Source organism: Lontra canadensis, unplaced genomic scaffold (genome assembly GCF_010015895.1).
Source record: "Lontra canadensis isolate GAN:19392208 unplaced genomic scaffold, GSC_riverotter_1.0 scaffold30, whole genome shotgun sequence".
NCBI lineage: Eukaryota > Metazoa > Chordata > Mammalia > Carnivora > Mustelidae > Lontra > Lontra canadensis.
The window spans coordinates 20,526,323-20,547,079 of NW_022631024.1; the positions used below are offsets into that span (position 1 = coordinate 20,526,323).

The following is a 20,757-nucleotide window of genomic DNA, read 5'->3' on the forward strand; positions in this document are numbered from 1 at the left end:
CTGAGGGTGCCCACAGGGCCCTCTCGGCCTTGCCCGGCCTCTTCCACCTCTGACCTCAGCTGACCAGCCCAGATGACACCCTGGCCCCCGGGTGGCCAGGCCTGCATCGTCCTCCCTGAGGCGGTCAGCACATGCTTGGGGAGCCTTCTTGCTGTCCTTTGCCCACAATCCCAGTGGCCTGACATGGGGCCATGGTTGTGACTGTCCAGGCCACCCACCCTCCACCCGCCCCCTGAGTGTCCCTGCACCTGTGCTCCGGCCCCTCCCACCAGCTGCGCAGCTGGAAGCACTGTTGGTGCGGGGGTTCGTCCCACCTGCGGTGCATCGTGCCCTCTGAAGTCCAACTTAAAGCCTGTCAACCCCTTCTGAAAGCGAACAGGACATGTGTCAACACTCAGGGGTGCAGCCGGAGAAGCCCCGTCCACACCGCCGGGGGGAAGGGCCGTCAGGACCACAGAATCACTGTCTGCTGGGTCCTGGGGCGCCGGCCACACGGGCAGACGGAGAAGGAGAAAGGAGCTAGGTGCTGGGCTGGGCACCTGGCAGAGGCTGGGCTGGGGACTCTCATACCAGCCTTCCCAGGTGCCTGCCCGGAGCAGCTGCAGCAGGTCTCAAGGCCACAGGTATGGGACCAGCCCTGAGACCTCCTCTCAGCCCAGGCCACTCCAAGGGACAACATGGCCCAGCTAGGGGTGGGCAGGGGGCAGAGGGCCTGGTGAGGACACATGACCCAGGCGCCCCTTGTGGGTGAGGTGTTGCGTGAAGCCGGCTGCCACATGGACTGGCAGCCGTGCCTCGGTGTCAGTGGTGCAGGTGTGGCTGTCAGGCAGGCCCAGGATCTTTCCGAAGTGGTCAGGGTCAGACCAAGGGCAGTAATGGGGTCCAAGTCCTTAATGCCCCAGGGCCATCTGGTGGGAACAGAGGCTGGGGCTCTGGCTGAGACCCACGGCTTCTCTGGAGGGGAGGGAGGCCAGAAGGGTGGCCCCACCAGCTGTGGGGAGAGCCGGGAGGCAGCCTCCCCTGGGAACCGCGCTGGGCTTGCTGACCATCATCCTGGCTAACTCTTGAGTCTGGGGCACACTGGCCTCAGTCCCTGCCAAAACCTGCTGGTGGATCCCACTGTCTTTGATGTCTCACGACAGTGTGGCAACCGGACGCCAGCTGGTCCGACCCGTCCTCCTCCAGAGTCCCCGCGGCCATTCCTCCTGCAGCCTTAGAGCCAGCAGGCCGGGGTCTTTCCCCGCGGAAGGTGGTGGCCACCCCTCCCCAGCCTTTGTGCCTGTGTGACCCTGAGGGCACCGAGTGTGGGAACGGGGCTGGGGGCCACGGAGCACAAAGGCTGGGGAGGGGCGGGGTCAGTGGCCGTGGCCCCTCTTCCTGTCGGTCCCTGGTCTGGAGTTGGTCATCAGGACAGAGGGAGGGTCTGCAGGCCCAGGGACAGGCCCAGGCACAGGTGCCGCAGCTGGCCCTGGGTTCCAGGCGTGGGTGCTGTGGGGTGGCCGCCCTGGAGTCCTGCTCACCGCCCCAGGCCCTGGGAGCCTTCTGCTTGCATCTCTCCCCTGTCATGGATCAGTCTGGGCTGCTGTCCACTTCTGTCCCAGGGTTCCTGCCCAGCCCTCTTGCCTCCTGGGTGCCTGTGAGGCTGCAGCCCAAGGCCCGGCCTCCCCCAACTGTGGGCTCCTCTCTGGCCCATCTCCCTCCTGGGGATCCTGTAACCAGCACCGCCCAAGAGCTCCCTAAGGCAGGGTCACTGTCCGCAGAGGCCTCCCCTCCCGAGTGCCCACTTCCAGAGGCCAACGTCACTGACTCCCAGGACCCTCCCCCACTTCCACATGGGGCCACAGCCTGCTCCCCAGCACAGCGGAGGGGGACCAGAGGGACAGTAAAAATAGACATTATGCCATGTCAGGGGTTCGTACTTAGGCTTTTTTTTTTTTTTTAACTCATATTTCTTTGATAAAATATTTTCCCATGGTGGACAGCACTGGGAATGTCCTTTTGGCGGATGTTCCTGATGGACAATCCCAGGCCCAGGTCACCAGCTTCAGGGGTCACGATCCTGCCCCCATGTGAGACCCATCAAATCCCTGGTGTGGGCAGGTGGACCATCTCCCTGTCCACTTTGGGCCTCTACCACCTGGCTCTGGCCCTGGCACACTGTCCTCACGGGCAGACGCCCCAGAAGGCACACGCCATGTAGAACGTCCACGCAGCCTGGGGTCAGGGGTGCGAGGGCGAGGCGTGGCCACAGACCCCTGGCCAGGCACCTGGCCAACCCTGGCCTGGGCCTTCTCCCTCCACACGTCTATCCTGTACCCCCATGCACCAGCCCACAGAGTGGCCGGGCGTGCTCTGGGAATGCTGTGTGTGTCAAGTGGGTTTTCCCTCTGGGAATGGCACTAAAATAGCATGAAGAAGGGAAGGAAAATGGAAAGTCAGCCTGGCAGTGGAAGATCTCCAGGGAGGCAGCCTGCTCCAGCCGGGGCCAGGGGTGGCAGAGGCTCTGAGCCGCTCGTCGGGGCTCAGGCCCACCGGAGCATGGGACGGGGCCCTGAAGGCCAAGCACTGCACAGAGGCCCTCCCGGGGTCAGTCCTGAATGTGATGCTCTCTGCTGGTCAGTGGACAGCACCTTCAGATGCCTAAATGGGCTTGCAAGCCAATAGCCCCACAGAGCCCCCTGGAACGCCACAGGAGGACACTGAGCCCCCACGAAACCCTGTGGAATGACACAGAGCCCTGTGGAGCCCCACAGAATGACACGGGATGAAACGGAGCCCCACAGAAACATATAGAACCCCATGGAATGACACGGAGCTTAACAGAACCACATGGAGCCCCACGGAGCCCCATAGAACCCCACAGAAGGACACGGAGCCCCACGGAACAACACAGAGCCCCATGGAGCCCCACGGAATGACACAGAGCCCCACGGAAGCCCACAGAACAACATGGAGCCCACGGAGCCAGGCTCGTCACTGTGTTGAGCCTCAGGCTATCCCCATGGAGTGTCTGTGGGGCACCTCTTCTGTGCCTCTTGGGGTTCGCTACTGGTCCACCCTGCCTGGCCCCGAGAATGGCATCCCCCCACCCCAACACGGAGCTGGGAGTGGGGGAGGCCAGCCATTCCTGGTTGTTGTTCAGGGCGAGTTCCTCAGGTTCAGCTGGGAATGCCATGGTGGAGGGGCTCTGGGAGCACATGGGAGGGAAAGTGGCCGGAGCCTGCCCAGACCTGGGGCTCACACAGCACTGGCATGCACACCTGGGTGTCTGGCCTCAGAACAGGCACTAATTCTACCGGCTTGCCGACCCTGAGTGAGCTCAGCCCTCCTACCCTTCACAGTCGCCTCCCTGGTGACTACGGCTGGGTCTTCTCAGAGACCCCTTCTCTGCCCACCGGGCCCGGTAATGCTAGCGTTTTGGGTCCTTATGCACACTCATGGGCCCAGGGAGGGTCCTGCCCTGGGGCGCAGCCAGAGCACTTTCTTGTAGAGTTGAGCTCTGATGGAGGCCAGGGGCCACCCCAGGACTGGAAGGTTCCCAGGGCCCTTTCTTTTTCTTTCTTTTTTTTCAAAGATTTTATTTATTTATTTGACAGAGAGATCACAAGCAGGCAGAGAGGCAGGCAGAGAGAGAGGGAGGAAGCAGGCTCCCCGCTGAGCAGAGAGCCCGATGCGGGGCTCGATCCCAGGACCCTGAGATCATGACCTGAGCTGAAGGCAAACACCTAACAACTGAGCCATCCAGGCATTCCTGGGCCTTTTCTTGACAGAGGCCAGCAGGTACCGACACACAGCCTCCTACCTGCGCCCCTGCTGGCGGCCCACGTGGTGGACAGCCCCTGCCTGTGGCCACACAGACAGGTCTCTGCCTGGGACCCCACTGCACCCCTCCAGCCCTGTGCGCCTTTTGGTACTAGGGAGGCTGCCTTCTGCATCTGGGCCAGCGCAGCTGCATGGTCCCAAGTTGTGCACCCTGTCTCCATCCTAACCGGCTGGCTTCGTGGGGACACTGCTGGGCAGAGCCCCCAGAGGAGCAGGGAGCTGGGGGCTGAGGCTTCCACTTCCCCAAGCCCCTCCCTAGCCCCGTGCATCTGCCTCCAGACCAGACCCCAGGGAGCCCAGACCCACTGGTTAGGGGCAGGGCCTACAAGCTCGGAGCCCAGCACAGCCTCATGCCGCATTCTGAATCTGGTCACACTCCTCTGCTCTGGTGCCAGCGGGTGCTCTAGACCCAGCAGGTGCTCCCAGGTCTCCCACCTCCCTCCCCGATCGTCAGAGCCCCCGGAATGTGTCCCACCTGCTACGGCCAGAACAGACCCCAGCACCTCCGTACGCCCCACCCCCCACAGGTTCTTTCTGTCCTGGGGTGGCTGAGTGCCCCCTCTCTGGCCTGGGCGCCGGCTGGTCCCCTATCAGGGCGGTGCAGCTCTGTGCCCCGGCCTTTGAGCTGACAGCAGGCAGCCCCCCAGACATCCTCAAGCAGCCGGCATCCTGCCCCTCCTGGCTGGCAGGGCAGGGGGGACTTCAGCCTGCGGGCTGCCAACTGTGGGGCCAGGAGGCACAGCACGCACAGGACAGCCGGGGCCACGAGGCCGGGGCCGCTCTTCCCTGTGCAGGAGGGTGGTGGCCTGATGCCCTCACAGGCCCGAAGGAGGTCAGGCCACTCCACAGCATGAGGCTCCCCGGGCGCCAGTGGGGGTTTCCTCCCAACGACCCAACTTCCTGTTTTCTCAAGAAAACTTAGCAGCAGAGGCTCTGAAAAGCTCATTAAAATGCCTCCCAGGCGTCCCGGACGTCCTGGGGTCTTTACAACACTCGTCGGCTTGAGCACAGACAAAGAGAGGCAGCAGACAAGGTTCCTGTCCTCCCAGAGCTCACTGAAGGGAAAGGCCCCACGGCGCACTTCCCGCCACTGGGTCAGCCGCTGTCCGCTGTCCGTGCGGGCGGGCCGGGGGCCGGGGGATCTGCACAGACTGCTCCTGAGGCCTGGCTCTGGGGGTCCAGGCCCTCTCCCCTCCCTCCCACTCCGCTGCATGCCTGTCCTGGGGGGCACACAGACACCACAGGGGCTGCACATCTCCTGACTCAGCCCTATGGCTTCGGGTGCCACGGTCCTCGCTGGAGGCCGTCCCTCTCCTGCACCATGGACGGGAGGCCCGGCATCCACCGAGCCACCAGGCTTGGGGAGGACGGCGTTCTGTCGTGGCTCCCGCCCCCAAAATATCCTGGGACTAGCCAGCACTCTGCACTGGGAGCCACGGGAGCGTGATAGGACTGACCCCGAGGCCCTCCGTCCGCTGTAGCCATGGAGGCCCCGGCCTGCATCACCTCCCCCTCAGCCGGGTGGCATGCGGAGGAGGGGGCTACAAGAGTGCAGAGCTCCCAGGCGCCCCCTCCCTGGACCGATCAGCAGACGGTACCCAGGCCCCAGACCCCTCCCCGACTTAACCTTGGATATGGCTGCCCTGACATGGCGATTTCTTCACCCAGACCTTTCCAGACATTGAGGCAGACCCAGTGGCCATCTGTGGCCGTGGACATTGCCCTCCGAACATGGGACACCCCCCAGCAGACGCAACTCCATGGGCTCCTTCTCCTTCACCTAGAAGCCTGGCGAGAGGCCAGCCTGGACACGGAGGAAATGCCTGGATGGGACAGGCGTCCCACGTGCGCGGCCCCTTGGCGGTGCCGGCCCCAGGGCTCTGCCGCCGCCTGGCCTCAGTGCGGTGGGAGGAAGAGAAAGAAACGCGGGGTCCTGGTGGCTGCTGCTGGCAGGAACACAAACCCCAAAGCCCGTGGTCTCCGGCTGCTGGCCAGACACGTGCTGGGTCCTGCCCGTCATGGAAGCGGCTCCCCGACAGCCCAAGGCAGGCCCGGGGTGCACAGGACTCACCTGGCAGCGGCTGAAGATGTCGGCAGGGGTGACGCGCACGTTGAAATGCTTGAGCACGGCCTTTGCCCGCTGCTGGGCCCTGAGGGAGCAATCTACCGACACGCAGCGCCCAGCCCCGACCTGGGCCCGGAGCTGAATGAAAGTGGGGCGGTTGGGCTGCAGGCCCAGAACCTCCCCTCCCCCAGCTCAGGGGCCAAGAGCCTCCCCTTAGCCCACCCAGGGTGGGACCGCAGTGTCGGGTCAGCCCCCACAACCGTCTGCCCCATGTAAGACCCCAAGTGGGGGTGGCCCAAGGGCCAGGCTGAGGCTCTCTTGGAAAGAGGAGGCTCAGATGGGAGCCGTCCTCGGGGCCCTCACCTTGTGGTACGGCAGCCCTGAGGTCAAGATGATCCTTCCCTCCTGCCTGGCAACCTGTGCAGGAGGCAGATGGACAGGTGAGGGGCGCTCTGGTGCCGGTGACTAGGGCTGCTTCTGCCCCCGCTGCCCTGTCCTCCCTAGGGGCCTCCCGCCCGTCCCCCAGAGATGCCCCTGTCTGGGACCCGAGGAAACAGCAGGTCCCACAGCCCGAGTCCTGGGGCGTTGCCTTGTTGGAGAGATTTGGTCTTAGAATCCTACAAACATTTTGCATAATTGCAAACAAAATTACAATTTAAAAAGCCATCTCTGAAGATCCAAAGATGAAACAATGAGCGGCACAGAGGGGAGAATTCCGAGGGATGCGAAAGCCCAGCACGGCATTTGCGCGTGTCCAGGTGCCCACCACAGACCGAGGATGCAAACCCTGCAGCGGCACTTCTGGTGGCCACAGTGCTGGCGGCGTCCCTCGGAAGCGCGCACATGGGAGCTGTGACAAAAACAGACGCATTATCCCGGTGCCGGGTGGGGTTTAGCCGGGAGAGGGGGTGTGAGTTCACACTAATGAAATGGGCTTCAGGCCCGAATGGAAGCTTCCCTGTGAATTTCTTACACGTGTAGACTGAGAAGTACTTCATCACTCCGGCGACCGCATGGGCCTAGAGGTAAGAATCCACCCTAGAGCCAGGAGCAGCCTGTGCCCAGACTGGCTTCCATGTAGGGAGGAGGGGGTCAGCACTTTTTTGAGAAACAGCCGATTCCGGGTCTGAGGCAGAAAATGCACCCAATGAAGCTGGAACGTCTTGTCATGTCAGAAAACAAAGAAGTTATCAGAGCCCACAAGTGTCCTAGCAAAGGGGCTCAGGGCGTAATGACAGCTGTCGCGGGCTGCAGGGGCAGAGAAGCTCGGATGTGGTGACAGCAGCCGCGCACGGAAACACCCAACACGGCTCCATCGGTGCATTTGGCTCATTTCTAAACGACTACTGGTTACCTCCGGAGAATGCAAGAGGCCACTCAAAACTGTAAGAGCGGAACTACAAAAATCTTAAAAGAAAACGTGGTGGGGAAATGTCAGCGTTGGGTATGGCAATGATTTCTTGGACATGGCACCCAAAACAGACAACAAAACTAAAAATAGAAAAGTTGGGCTTCATGGAAATAAAGAACTCTTGTACCTCAGAGAGCACCACCAAAACAGTGAGAAGACAGCCCACAGAGTGAGTGAGAATATCTGCAAATCATGTATCTGTTCAGGGATTAATATCCAGAATACATAAAGAACTCCTACAACCCAACAGCAAACAAGCAAATAACCCAGTGAAATGTTGGCGAGGGGCTTAAGCAGACGTTTCTCGGAAGAAGACATACAGATGGCCAACAAGCACACGAGAGGATGTTCAACGTCACTCATCATTAGAGACACGCAAATCAAACCACAGTGAGATACATATTCACACCTGTCAGGATGGCTTTTCTTTTTTTAAGGAAAATAAGTGTTGGGGGGGCGCCTGGGTGGCTCAGTCATTAGGCAGCATCTGCCTTTGGCTCAGGTAATGATCTCAGGGTCCTGGGATCGAGCCCCGCATCGGGCTCCCCGCCCAGTGGGAAGCCTGCTTTTCCCTCTCCTGCTCCCCCTTCTTGTGTTCCCTCTCTCACTGTGTCTCTCTCTGTCAAATAAATAGATAAAATCTTAAAAAAAAAAGAAAAAGAAAAGAAGTATTGGTAAGGATACAGAGAAATGGAGCCCTCGTGCACTGCCAGTTGTAATAAAATGGTATATTTACTTTGGAAAATAGTGGCAGTTTCTCAAAGAGTTGAACATAGATAGAATTACCATATGATCTGGCAATTGCACTTGTAGGCATTTATCCAAAAGAACCGAGAGCAGAACCTCGGACAGACAGTGTGTACCGAGGTGGACGGGGGCATTCCTCACAACAGCCAACAGGTGGAAGGAACCCAGTGCTCCAAGTGGTCATCAACAGACGAATGGGCAAACCCCTGCTCCCAAACACACATGCGCGCGCGCGCACACCCACACACCCACACCCTGGAATTTATTCAGCTTTAAAAATGAAGGAAATTCTGACACATGCCACAGAGCAGATGAACTCTGAAGACGTCACGCTGAGCTCAAGTGTCTAGACACAAAAAGACAAACAACAAGGGATCCCGAGTACATGAAGCACTGGAGAGGCCAGTTTCATAGAGCTAGAAAGTAGGGCGGTGGGTGCTGGGGGCGGGGAGGAGGCGGGTAGAGAGTGATGGTTTAATGGGGATGAAGCCTTTGTTTCGGATGATGAAAAATGTTTGGAGCTAGATAGTGGGCACACAACACTGTGAGCGCCCCTAATGTTACTGAACTACACTCAAATACGGGTAAAATGATACGTTTTGTATCTTTTACTACTAAAAGTAAGAAAGAAACAATAAAGTGGTTACTTTGTAGTGATAACAAACACACGGAGAAGTAAAGGTGAGGAAGTAACCAAACCAGCGACAGTTGAGAGAAAACACGACTCGTCACACAGAAACGACGAAGGCCTGGCGGCAGGCGTCCCAGCAGCAACGATGGATGCCAGCAAACAACGTTATTATTTTCAGAGTTCTGTCAAACTACAATTACAAACCCAGCAACGTTCTCTTTCGGAAGAGAAAAGACAGGGATTTTTCAGGGGAAAACAGCCCCAATGAAAGGACGTAGCAAAAGACGTTCTTTCAGCAAGAAAGAGCCTGGATTTCCTTAGAGCAAGGTCTACTGCGCATACGCACATCTACACAACATAAACTCCAAAAACCATCCAATACGTAAAATGAACATGATAATGTCTAATTTGTAGAATTAAGAAAAACAACATGTGTTAAAACACTAGAAAATGCTAGTAAGTAAGTTGGGAAGGAACAAGAAAGTCGACTTGTTCTGAGCTCCCTGCCCTAACTTTAACTTCAGACAACGGTAAGATTTCTAGGACAATCTCTAAAAGAATGGAAATAGAACTTATAACTTTCAAGTTAATAGAGAGGAAAACATAAAAAGGATAAAGAAACTAAAAGAATAGTAAGAAACAAAGGGAAAAAATAACAGAAGATGTAAAACCAGCAGAGAGCACAAGTCAGGGTTAGTCCAACTGGACCCAGAGTACGTCAGCAGCTACGCTGAGAGTAAACAGACTAAACTAATAATTTGAAAAGCAAATACTGTCAGACTAGACTTTTTCTTACATTCAGCTAGAAGCAGTTTATAAGAAATACATCTAACATACAAGCATAAAGGAAGACTGAAAGTAAAAAGGTGAGGAATGTCATACAAACACGAACCGAAGAATGCTGGAGAAACGAGACCTACGTTGGTTAGAACAGACGGCATAGCAAAAAGCATTATTAGAGTTAAAGAGGTTTACCTCATAATTATAAAATATTTCACTCAACAGGAAGATACAATAATTCTAAAAAATATATGCATAAGCACGTAATAACATATTTTAAAAACATATAAAGCAAATTCTGACACAACTGCAAGACAAACCCACCAACCTAGGGAACTTCAGCATAGAGAATTAAGCAGAAAAATAATCAAACAAGATACAGATGATTTGAAAAACACATTAATTAAGCTTGATCTGTTGAGAGAGAGAGTGTGTGTCTGTGAGAGAGAGAGAGACGGAAATGAGCATAAGAGAATCTCTCTCCTCTTAAAGCCCACGTGGAACATTACAGGGTCATCTGCTTTGCTACAAAGCAAGTCCCCACAAATACCTGAGTGGGTGGTATACAGACTCTGCCCCTTGACCACCCCACAGTTAGGCTAGAAACATATCTTTAAAAAAATAACTAAAAGCTCCAAAACTCGAAGCTCTCTGACATTGGAAGCCAGTTCTCTACGTGCTAAAGAAGTAATTATCACGGGCGCTCAACGATTGTTAGAAGCACAAACTAATACAAGTTCTACATATCAAAACTGACAGAATGCAGGGAAAACAGCATTTCAAGAAAAAAAATTATGATCTTGAATGTTTACATCATAAAAGTAAGAGGCTAAAAATGAAGGAGGTAAGTACTCCGCTGGGAAATAACCCCGGGAAAGCGGAAGGAAGGCGACGAGGATGATGAGAACAGACATGGGTGAGACAGAAGACAGACCAACAGGACACGGACCAGACCCCGGTCTCGCGGAAGCGCGTCTGGGCTGACCAACCGCCGGCCATGGGAAGAGGCGGCACAAGCGTGCACCGGGGCGAGCGCAGATGCAGCTGCGGATGCGGCGGGGCCCCCACGAGGAGCAGCACCATCCGTGCGCATCTGGGACATGGGGTGGGATGGATGCGCTCCAGAAAAAGGCAGAAATTGCCAGAGTGACTCAAGAAGATACGGACAACTGACCAACACTATAATTTTATTAAATGAAAAAGAATCCTCACTAGTCCCTCTCTCCCCTCCAACATCAGGCCAGGGAGCCTTGCAGAACGTCTGGCAGCATCTGAGGAGAAGTCGGTTCAAATATTACCCGAAGTTGCAGAAAAAGGAAAAGCTCAACTTGTTTATAGTGAAGCCAGAAAAGGTGACGATGAGAAAGAACAGTTCCATGTCAGACACCCCCTCAGGTGCCATCCACACCATCCAAAGAAGAACTTGAACCCAGGGGCGCCTGGGGGGCTCAGTGGTTAAAGCCTCTGCCTTCGGCTCAGGTCATGATCCCAGGGTTCTGGGATTGAGCCCCGTATCAGGCTCTCTGCTCAGCGGGGAGCCTGCTTCCCTCTCTCTCTGCCTGCCTCTCTGCCTACTTGTGATTTCTGTCCGTCAAATAAATAAATAAAATCTTTAAAATTTTTTTTTTATTTTTTATAAACATATATTTTTATCCCCAGGGGTACAGGTCTGTGAATTCCCAGGTTTACACACTTCACAGCACTCACCATAGCACATACCCTCCCCAATGTCCATAACCCCACCCCCCTCTCCCCAACCCCCTCCCCCCAACAACCCTCAGTTTGTTTTGTGAGATTAAGAGTCACTTATGGTTTGTCTCCCTCCCAATCCCATCTTGTTTCATTCATTCTTCTCCTACCCCCTTAACCCCCCATGTTGTATCTCCTCTCCCTCGTATCAAGGACATCATATGATAATTGTCTTTCTCCGATTGACTTATTTCACTAAGCATGATACCCTCTAGTTCCATCCATGTCGTCACAAATGGCAAGATTTCATTTCTTTTGATGGCTGCATAGTATTCCATTGTGTATATATACCACATCTTCATCCATTCATCTGTTGATGGACATCTAGGTTCTTTCCATAGTTTGGCTATTGTGGACATTGCTGCTATAAACATTTGGGTGCACGTGCCCCTTCGGATCACTACGTTTGTATCTTTAGGGTAAATACCCAGTAGTACAATTGCTGGGTCATAGGGTAGTTCTATTTTCAACATTTTGAGGAACCTCCATGCTGTTTTCCAGAGTGACTGCACCAGCTTGCATTCCCACCAACAGTGTAGGAGGGTTCCCCTTTCTCTGCATCCTCGCCAGCATCTGTCATTTCCGGACTTGTTAATTTTAGCCATTCTGACTGGTGTGAGGTGGTATCTCATTGTGGTTTTGATTTGTATTTCCCTGATGCCGAGTGATATGGAGCACATTTTCATGTGTCTGTTGGCCATCTGGATGTCTTCTTTGCAGAAATGTCTGTTCATGTCTTCTGCCCATTTCTTGATTGGATTATTTGTTCTTTGCGTGTTGAGTTTGCTAAGTTCTTTATAGATTTTGGACTCTAGCCCTTTATCTGATATGTCGTTTGCAAATATCTTCTCCCATTCTGTCAGTTGTCTTTTGGTTTTGTGAACTGTTTCCTTTGCTGTGCAAAAGCTTTTGATCTTGATGAAATCCCAATAGTTCATTTTTGCCCTTGCTTCCCTTGCCTTTGGTGATGTTCCTAGGAAGATGTTGCTGCGGCTGAGGTCGAAGAGGTTGCTGCCTGTGTTCTCCTCAAGGATGTTGATGGATTCCTTTCTCACATTGAGGTCCTTCATCCATTTTGAGTCTATTTTTGTGTGTGGTGTAAGGAAATGGTCCAGTTTCATTTTTCTGCATGTGGCTGTCCAATTTTCCCAGCACCATTTATTGAAGAGGCTGTCTTTTTTCCATTGGACATTCTTTCCTGCTTTGTTGAAGATTAGTTGACCATAGAGTTGAGGGTCTATTTCTGGGCTCTCTATTCTGTTCCATTGATCTATGTGTCTGTTTTTGTGCCAGTACCATGCTGTCTTGATGATGACAGCTTTGTAATAGAGCTTGAAGTCCGGAATTGTGATGCCACCAACTTTGGCTTTCTTTTTCAACATTCCTCTGGCTATTTGAGGTCTTTTCTGGTTCCATATAAATTTTAGGATTATTTGTTCCATTTCTTTGAAAAAAAATGAATGGGATTTTGATAGGAATTGCATTAAATGTGTAGATTGCTTTAGGTAGCATAGACATTTTCACAATATCTATTCTTCCAATCCATGAACATGGAACATTTTTCCATTTCTTTGTGTCTTCCTCAATTTCTTTCATGAGTACTTTATAGTTTTCTGAGTAGAGATTCTTAGCCTCTTTGGTTAGGGTTATTCCTAGGTATCTTATAGTTTTGGGTGCAATTGTAAATGGGATTGACTCCTTAATTTCTCTTTCTTCTGTCTTGTTGTTGGTGTAGAGAAATGCAACTGATTTCTGTGCATTGATTTTATATCCTGACACTTTACTGAATTCCTGTACAAGTTCTAGCAGTTTTGGAGTGGAGTCTTTTGGGTTTTCCACATATGGTATCATATCATCTGCTAAGAGTGATAGTTTGACTTCTTCTTTGCCGATTTGGATGCCTTAAGTTTCCTTTTGTTGTCTGATTGCTGAGGCTAGGACTTCTAGTACTATGTTGAATAGCAGTGGTGATAATGGACATCCCTGCTGTGTTCCTGACCTTAGTGGAAAAGCTTTCAGTTTTTCTCCATTGAGAATGATATTTGCGGTGGGTTTTTCATAGATGGCTTTGATAATATTGAGGTATGTGCCCTCTATCCCTACACTTTGAAGAGTTTTGATCAGGAAGGGATCAAAGCCTGCCTCTCTGCCTACTTGTGATCTCTGTCTGTCAAATAAATAAATAAAATCTTAAAAAAAAAAAAAAGAACTTGAAACCACAGCCAGGGGTGTCAGAAAAGGGTCACAGGTCGGGCCGAGATGGGTTCAACCTGGACGTGCAAGGTCCGGCCGGAATGAAGGATGCCAGCAGTCACAGTGTCACAGGAAAGGGAACAGGCCTCTGTGGTTATCTGAGTGGCTGTGGGGACCGGCAGCGGGAGGGCATCCTTGGCTGGCCTGGGTCTGCAGCTGCCACCCTACTTCGGCCCAAGGAAGCGGGGTGAGGACGGCCCCCCTTCTGCTCCTGGGCGCCACTACCTTGGAGCCAACGTCTGAGTGAACATGATGGGAACAGGGAAAACCCAGAAACTGGAAGATTTGGAAAGGAAGAAAGAAAAGTGTCGCTGTTTATGGGTGGTGCATCCCCGAGGAGCTGGCAACCACTTGGGCAGGACTGAGGACACTTCTGTCAGGTTTCTGGGTGGGAGACCAGCCCTTAGGCCAAGTTCCTGGGGCAGCTCTGACCAATGAGGCACAGGCGCTCGTGGAGGAGGTCGCAACCCGTGTTCATGGGAGAGGACGGAGACACGTGCTTGCAGGTGGAAGGCGGGGTATTGTGAACACGCCGCCTTCTCCCCACCACCCCTGGGGTTCACGGTCAACGCGGCTCCGAGCAAAGCCTCACAGCCCGGCCGCTCCTATGGGACGGGCCACAGGCTCACCCTGCTGGCGGCCAAGATGAAGAGGAAAGCCAGAGGTCCCAGGCAAGACTTGGGGAGACATGTTGAGGGTCCCCAGGAGGACTCAGCATGGAGTCATGCTCACGGGGCACAATCAGCGCGCGGACGAGAGGCACAAGGAGCCCCCAGGGCGGTGCTGCCGTCCCACTCTGCTCCTACACGGCCACGCCACAGGGAGCGCCATCTCTGGGGACAGCCGTGGACACGGGGCGCCGGACACCCGTCCCGGTGCTGGGCACACAGGCACCCCCACAGGCACCCGGACGCTGACTCCCGGACAGACACCCCGTGTGCAGGAGCCACCGCCTTGGGCGGGGGACCCGCCTCGCGGGCAGGCTGGGCTAAGGACCGCGTCGGGCTCAGCGATTTCCTCACGAAGCTCCACATGGAACTGGAGGCTCGGCAGCTGGTGAACGTGGCAAAGATGCCCGAGACGGGCAGGCGGGCCCCCGTGGCAAAGGGGACTCATGCCGTCCCTCAGCTACCTGCAGCGGGACGGCCCGGGGCTCGCTCTTGGGGCAGACAGAAGCTCTCAGTCCCCATGCGACCGTGAGCGGGAAACGCGGCGCCCACACCCATTCCTCCTCTGCCACTTTGCCCGGCACAGTCAGAGCAGCCGCCAAGCCGACATCCTCGTCACTTGGACGTAAACGTCCGGAGGTGGCAGACGCATGTTCACCCGAATCTCTCCTTCTACAGGCACTCGGCTACGGGCATCCACAGGCCGGCCACAGACTACTGGGGACGCTGCTCCCATGGGACACAGTGCTTTCCCACCTCACTGGACTCGAGGACCAAGCCAGAGGTCCCAAACCCCACGCAGAGACCGCATCCTGAAGACCATCCTCGGGAACCACTTCTGGCCCCAGTGGGTCAGTGAGGGTCACCCCAGGAAGCAGCAGCCGTTGGGGGTGTAAGTGGGGATCTGGCCAGGTGCACCGGAAGTCCGCTGCCTGTCAGGGGCAGGTCACAAGCCGTGGGATCGCTACGGACACAGACTTCCTCTGTGCATTCTGGCTTACACAGAGGGACTGCAGGCTCAGGCTTGGTGGAGACCAGCAAGACCCCCACTAGCCTTCCGTAAACTCATTCTCTGTCCTCTGTGTGGCCAGGCCCAGCCCCCAGCAGGCCACGCTTCTGGAATCAAGCACTTGGTTTCAGCATCTCTCATCGTGCACCAGACTGAGACTTCCCGCATCGCCTGACAAGACCTTCCCCAGCTGACCCCTGTCCTCTCCCACTCGAGGCCCCAGGTGTGGAGGCCTCCTCCGTTGTGGGCAGCCTGCCCGGCGAGTGAGGGACACAGTGCCACCGTGCTCCCTCAGTGTCCACCTCCCTGCAGGGAGCACACCCCCCACGTCCCTGGGCCTCAGTGGCAGAGCGCCCTTTCTTTTCCAGAACGTGCTTGTCAGTGTACTAACATGCATGAGACGAACGGCATAGCACGTGGCACACTCTTTCGTACAACCTGCTTTTTTCTCTTTTTGTGGAGGCAGAGCTGTGTGCACATGGGGCCGGGGCAGAGGGAGAGAGAGAACCCTAGGCAGGTTCCACACTCGGTGCCAAGCCAGACACGGATCCAACGGAGTCACCCACATGCCCTCGACAACCTGCTTTTGTACAAAACACACAGTTCATCGACTCAGGAGGTTTGATGGGGAAACACATGATTTGGAAAGATCCATAAAGGAGGACACCAAACAGTGGAAGGGTTCCAGCAGCTCCCACTGCCAGAAGTGCTCTCTCCAGAAGGTGCCCGAGGGCCCAGCTGCAAGAAGACACAGCCCTGTTCCGCCGCCCAGAGCGTCTACACCCGCTGACGAGCGGCGTGAAGTCTCCCACTCTGGAGACATGTACTGAAAACCAGAATTCCTTAAAAGCTTGGATCAAAAGGTCTACTTGCACCAAGTTAAAGGGATTTTGGAAGCTATGGCTGACACCGGCCACGGCCCAGGTCTGGCTCACACCTCCCTGGTGTGTGGCACCAAGTATGACCACCCACTAGTACCGCCTCCCGGGCCCCCAGGAACGGGGAGGTCCGTGCGTTTTTAGTCCCGTGTGGGCTGGCTGCACATTCCAGACCCTGCCTATCTCACACCTTCAGCGCCTTCCACTTGCAGTCCCCCAAGGCTGGCCAGACTTCTCTCGGGGAGACCCCAGCCCCCAAGCCTGCAGCCACTACTTGATTTCCAAGCTCCTCGGCATGGCAGCCACTGCTAACTCTCGGTGTCGCTCTGCGGCAGGCTGGTCCTGCCGGTCCCGCTGGCTCCCTGCTTAGGGCTCACGCCAAAATCAGGCTGCTGGCAGCCACGCTCTGGGGAAGAACCCACTTCTGGGCTCCCAAGGGGCCGGCAGGATCCAGTCCCCTGCCTGACAGGGGGCCTCGGGCACACTGGCACCTTCCCAGGTCTGACTCCGACTCCTGCCTTCTGTTTCTGCTCCAAAGGCTCATGTGACCACACTGGGCCTACCTGAGTCATTTAAAATAATCTATTTTAAGGTCAGTTGGTTAGTAAATTAATGTCTTTAAATCCCATTTGTCATGCGATGTAGAAAGTCAAACACAGCAGAGTAAGGAGCAGGAAAGCTGAACCCGGCCCCTGGTTCGCTGGAAGCCCCGTGAACTCTCTCGGGGGCCAGTGGGAGGGCACCTCCCCCACACCCGGCTCTGGAATTCCGTGACCCGAAAGACCCGAAAGGCCTGGCGCGGAGTCCCCAGGCTGGCCGCCTTGGTCTCAGCCCCCCGCAGGCTCAGCTCAGCCGGGTTGGAAGCAGTGGCCGGGGCTAAGCCGACACCACCACTTCCTCCCTCAGACGCCAGGACTAGGCCTGTGGGAGAGACAGCCCATGAGGGGCCAGAGCTGGGGGAGAGCTGGCATCCTGTCGTGAGTGTCCGCGGCTGGCCAGGCCGGACCTGTCCTCCCCCAGCTCTGGCCCCTCCCTCCTGTAGCCTCAGCACCGGGGCGGTGGGGGGTGGGGGCGGCCGGCACAGGGCAGGTCCCCGCTGCTCTCCTGGCTTTGGCGGGTTGGGTGGCAGGAAGTGCCCCCCCCCATGGGCTGGCAGCATCAGGGCACCTGGGCCTGGTGCAGACGGGTGAGAGCCATGGCCCCCTTTGCTGCAGGACCCTGGTGGCACACCAGGCCCACGGCTCTGTGGTCTTGGTGCAGCAGCCTGCCATCTGCTGAGCCGGGGGACCCTCTGTCAGACACATGTTTGCAAATGCATAAAAGAAACCACATACAAACAATAACCATGACAGGGCAGCCCTGTGTGTCACATGCGGCAGCATTGCTAGAAGCAGCCCAGGTGACTGTCCCTCGTGCAGGGAGGGCGGGGACACCGCCACGGTCCACTGTGAACGGAGCACTACGGGGGCCCAAAACAGAATGAAGCACGAACACACGCTACAATGACCGTGAGCCCTGAAAGCGCGGCGGCGGATGAATGAGGCCAGCCTTCCAGAACAAGCGCCGGCGCGGGCAGAACCGCAACCATGGCCGAGACAATGTCCTCAGAGCGGCTGTGGCTGGTTGTGGTTGGGCAGAAGGCCGGTGGATGGAACACTCAGCTGGGGGACCCGTGTGTGGCTTTGCCCCCACACGCCACATCCCAACCCCAGAATTCTGAGACCCGCCCACCCAGGTTCTCTCCGTGGCCCCAGGGGCTGGTGTCCCCCCAAGCAGGGCCCCACCACGGCTGTGAGCAAAGCCCCCTTCTGTGCAGTGTCTCCAGGGGCCACAGGACAAGGAGCGGACGGTGGGGGCCTGCCCAAAGGAGCAGAGAAGGTTCCCGCCAGCAGACCCCAGGGCCGGGCAGCCCTGGACCCAGGGGAGCCCCGTCCTCCGCCCCGAAAACTTCAGACACGATTGCTGCTCCCAAAGGACAGGGAGACAGAAGGGCCCGGAGCCCCAGGTGGGTGGGCACGAGGCCCCACTCACCTCCGCAGCCCTGCGGTGGTCCTCGCCGGCGCCCAGCGTCAACACGTCGGCCCCCAGGCATCGCAGGCTCCGGGCCAGCCCATGGAGCATGCTGTCACACACTGCACGGAACGCCCTGACGGGGACCTCAGGGGCGGTGTCCTGCTTCTCAGCCACAGGCTCCTGCCACACGGCTTGGCTCAGCAGCCCGCGGGCCCCTGACCCCCTCCCTGGTCTTGATGGGGGTGAGAGCTCTGAGGGCCGAGCCTGAGAAGAATCAGGAGCCGTTGTGCTCAGTGAGGGGAGAGCAGAACAGATTAACACAAGGATGCACGACCACTGCCCCCGGGGCCCCAGCAGGGCTTCCGCATGGGTCTGGGGGGTGGGGGATTTGTGCACAGCACAGCAGGGCAAGGGGCTCAGGGTGCATGCCAGATACTGCCCTGGACCTCAGCGGGAGCAGCTCAGGCCTGGCATCAGGAGAGGGCTGGGGACTCCTCCTCTTCCAGGACACTGGCCTGGGGCCCTGCTTCTCTCCGGGTGGAGGGACCCAGGCCCTCTTGGAAGCAGCTGACCGCCCCCACCCCAGGCCTCCTCCCTTGTAAGGACCTCATTCTAAGGACAGTGAGTCTTCCTGAGAACTCGAGGGAAGGGACCTGAGGGGCCACACTCACCGGCCAAGCCAAGGCTGAGGCCTCCTGCAGGCCGGGCGGCTCCCAGGCCTCTGACCTCTCACTGCTCGCTGGCCTCAGGCTCCTGGCTAGGTCCTCAGACAGGCAGAACCGGGCAGGTTCTCTGCACAGAGCCTGGTACACCTCCAGCAGGCAGTAGGCATCAGCAGCTGGGGGCACGGGGCAGTCTTAGCCTCCAGCTGGGGGGCGCGGGGCTGTGGGGCAGGGGCGTGTGCGGGAAGGGAGAGGGTGCACACCTGCGTACACCAGCTGCCCCTCACTCGGCGGCCGCCGGTCCCAGTTAGAGAGCTGCTGCGCCTTGTCCAGGGGCTTGCCCAGAACCTGCTGCACCAGGAGGCTGAGGCCCCGCAGCCCCGTGGCCTCACCTCTGCCTAGAGCTGGCTTATCTCCCACCCGCATCTGCCAAGACAGAGCCTCTCAGGGGGTGAGGGGCCTGCCCTGGAGGAGGGATGGCCACCACTCGTGCCATCACTGTCGCACAAAGGGACCCTGCCTGGGGAAGGCCCTCAGCCTCGACAGCCACCGCGCACAGAAGGAAGGACACAGACGCCCCGGCAGGCAGGCGCAGGGACTCAGAAGCACGGTGACCTGCCCGCAGGTCAGCTCTGGGGCTAACAGCTTAGTCCCCAAAATGTGCTGAGAACTCCAAGGGGCCCGAAGCAGGGCTGGTTCTGGGGAAAGCGTGGGGACATGTGGTGACACCCACTCCTGGGAGGGCCCTGGTGACCTGGGCAACTGCAAGATGCTCCGAGGCCGGAGTGCTCCACAGACGCCTGTGCTAAGGGCCCCTGCCCCCAGCCCCCGCCCCGCTGACCTGCCTGTGCACCTGCAGCAGATCTACACTGTCCCGCAGCTGCTTCTCCATGTGAGCGAGGGCAGGGCAGGAAGCACCCAGGCTCCGAAGGTCCCCTGACATCCCGTAACCTGCGGGGAGGGCGGTCCATGTGACGGGCACCTAAGGAAGGGGTCCCGGCCTCGAGCCAGCACCCTCCCCTGGGGTGGCAGGAGCTCTGCTTACCCAACTTAGTGATGGAGGGATCCGAGAGCATCTGGGAGACCAGCCTGGAGAAGGCCTGGGACACCTGCCCTCCCACTGGCCGTGAGAGCACAGGCAGGTCCAGCAGGAACACATGGCCCTTCACCGCCAGCTGCAGGATGGATGCCTGGGGCCGGCCCCCTGTGCCAAATGAGGGTCGCCACTCCGGATCCACAGCGAGCACCTGGCCGGGCTGTAGAGAGCTGGGATGAGCAGGTGAGGCCCCCCCGGGGGCCACAGGCCTGGGGCTGAGGGCATAGCCCCGCTGAGGGTGAAGTCGAAGGGAGGCGGTCTGCTGGGGCGGCCTGACCACCCTGTGGCTCCTATGAGACAGGGGCTGGGCCTGGCCCTTGGCTGCCCCTTGTTCCACACAGAAGGGGACAAAGGACTCCTTCTGGCCTCCTCCGGTGCAGACCAGCCGTGGCACAGGTGTGGAGCTGCCGTAAGTGGGGGGTCAGAGCCTAACGGCCATGGGCAAGTGCCCAGTGCTGGTGCTTAGGCCCGGAGTCTCCCAGCCGGCTCTACGGGGGCGTTTAGGGGGGTGGGATGGAGGGCCTCCTGGTTCACGGTGTGGACAGAGCCCCCAGAGCCAGCCACCCACCTGCAGGAGCTCCTCCTCATGCCTGGCTAGGTCCTCCCCGGAGGCCGGGAAATGGATGTCCCCGCTGGCGATGGGCAGCTGGTAGACATCATCCCTTCGGCTCTCGGAACGCACCTCAGCAGCCCTACCAGAAGCATGGCTGTGGGTCCCTGCACCCACCCCCCCTCCCCAGCCCTGCCCTTTCTGGCCCAGCTGGCCCAGGGCAGACCTTGGAGAGGTGGGGGGGAGAGCTCTGGGGGCACGTCGGGGGCTAGCAGTGTCCTTCCCCAAACTGCTGACATATGGGCCTCACGGGGCCATTGCCAAGGGATGGGGCCCAAGCGCCTGCTCCCCTCACTGGCCTGCCAAGCCTGGGGTGCTTACCGCCCCTGGAGTCTGAGCCGGGGGAGCTCAGCGGCCACGAGG

The 20,757-nt window shown here is 57.3% G+C and overlaps 1 protein-coding gene across 1 annotated transcript in view; it reads right to left on the reverse strand.

The window, feature by feature from the left end:
* Nucleotides 1-20,757, reverse strand: part of EXD3 (exonuclease 3'-5' domain containing 3) — a 54,133-nt gene that overhangs the window by 11,297 nt on the left and 22,079 nt on the right. The window contains 9 exon segments of the mRNA XM_032865593.1: nucleotides 5,894-6,025; nucleotides 6,251-6,304; nucleotides 18,045-18,290; nucleotides 18,698-18,864; nucleotides 18,952-19,114; nucleotides 19,530-19,639; nucleotides 19,734-19,944; nucleotides 20,353-20,476; nucleotides 20,716-20,755. Of these exon segments, the coding sequence (XP_032721484.1) occupies nucleotides 5,894-6,025; nucleotides 6,251-6,304; nucleotides 18,045-18,290; nucleotides 18,698-18,864; nucleotides 18,952-19,114; nucleotides 19,530-19,639; nucleotides 19,734-19,944; nucleotides 20,353-20,476; nucleotides 20,716-20,755 (1,247 nt within the window).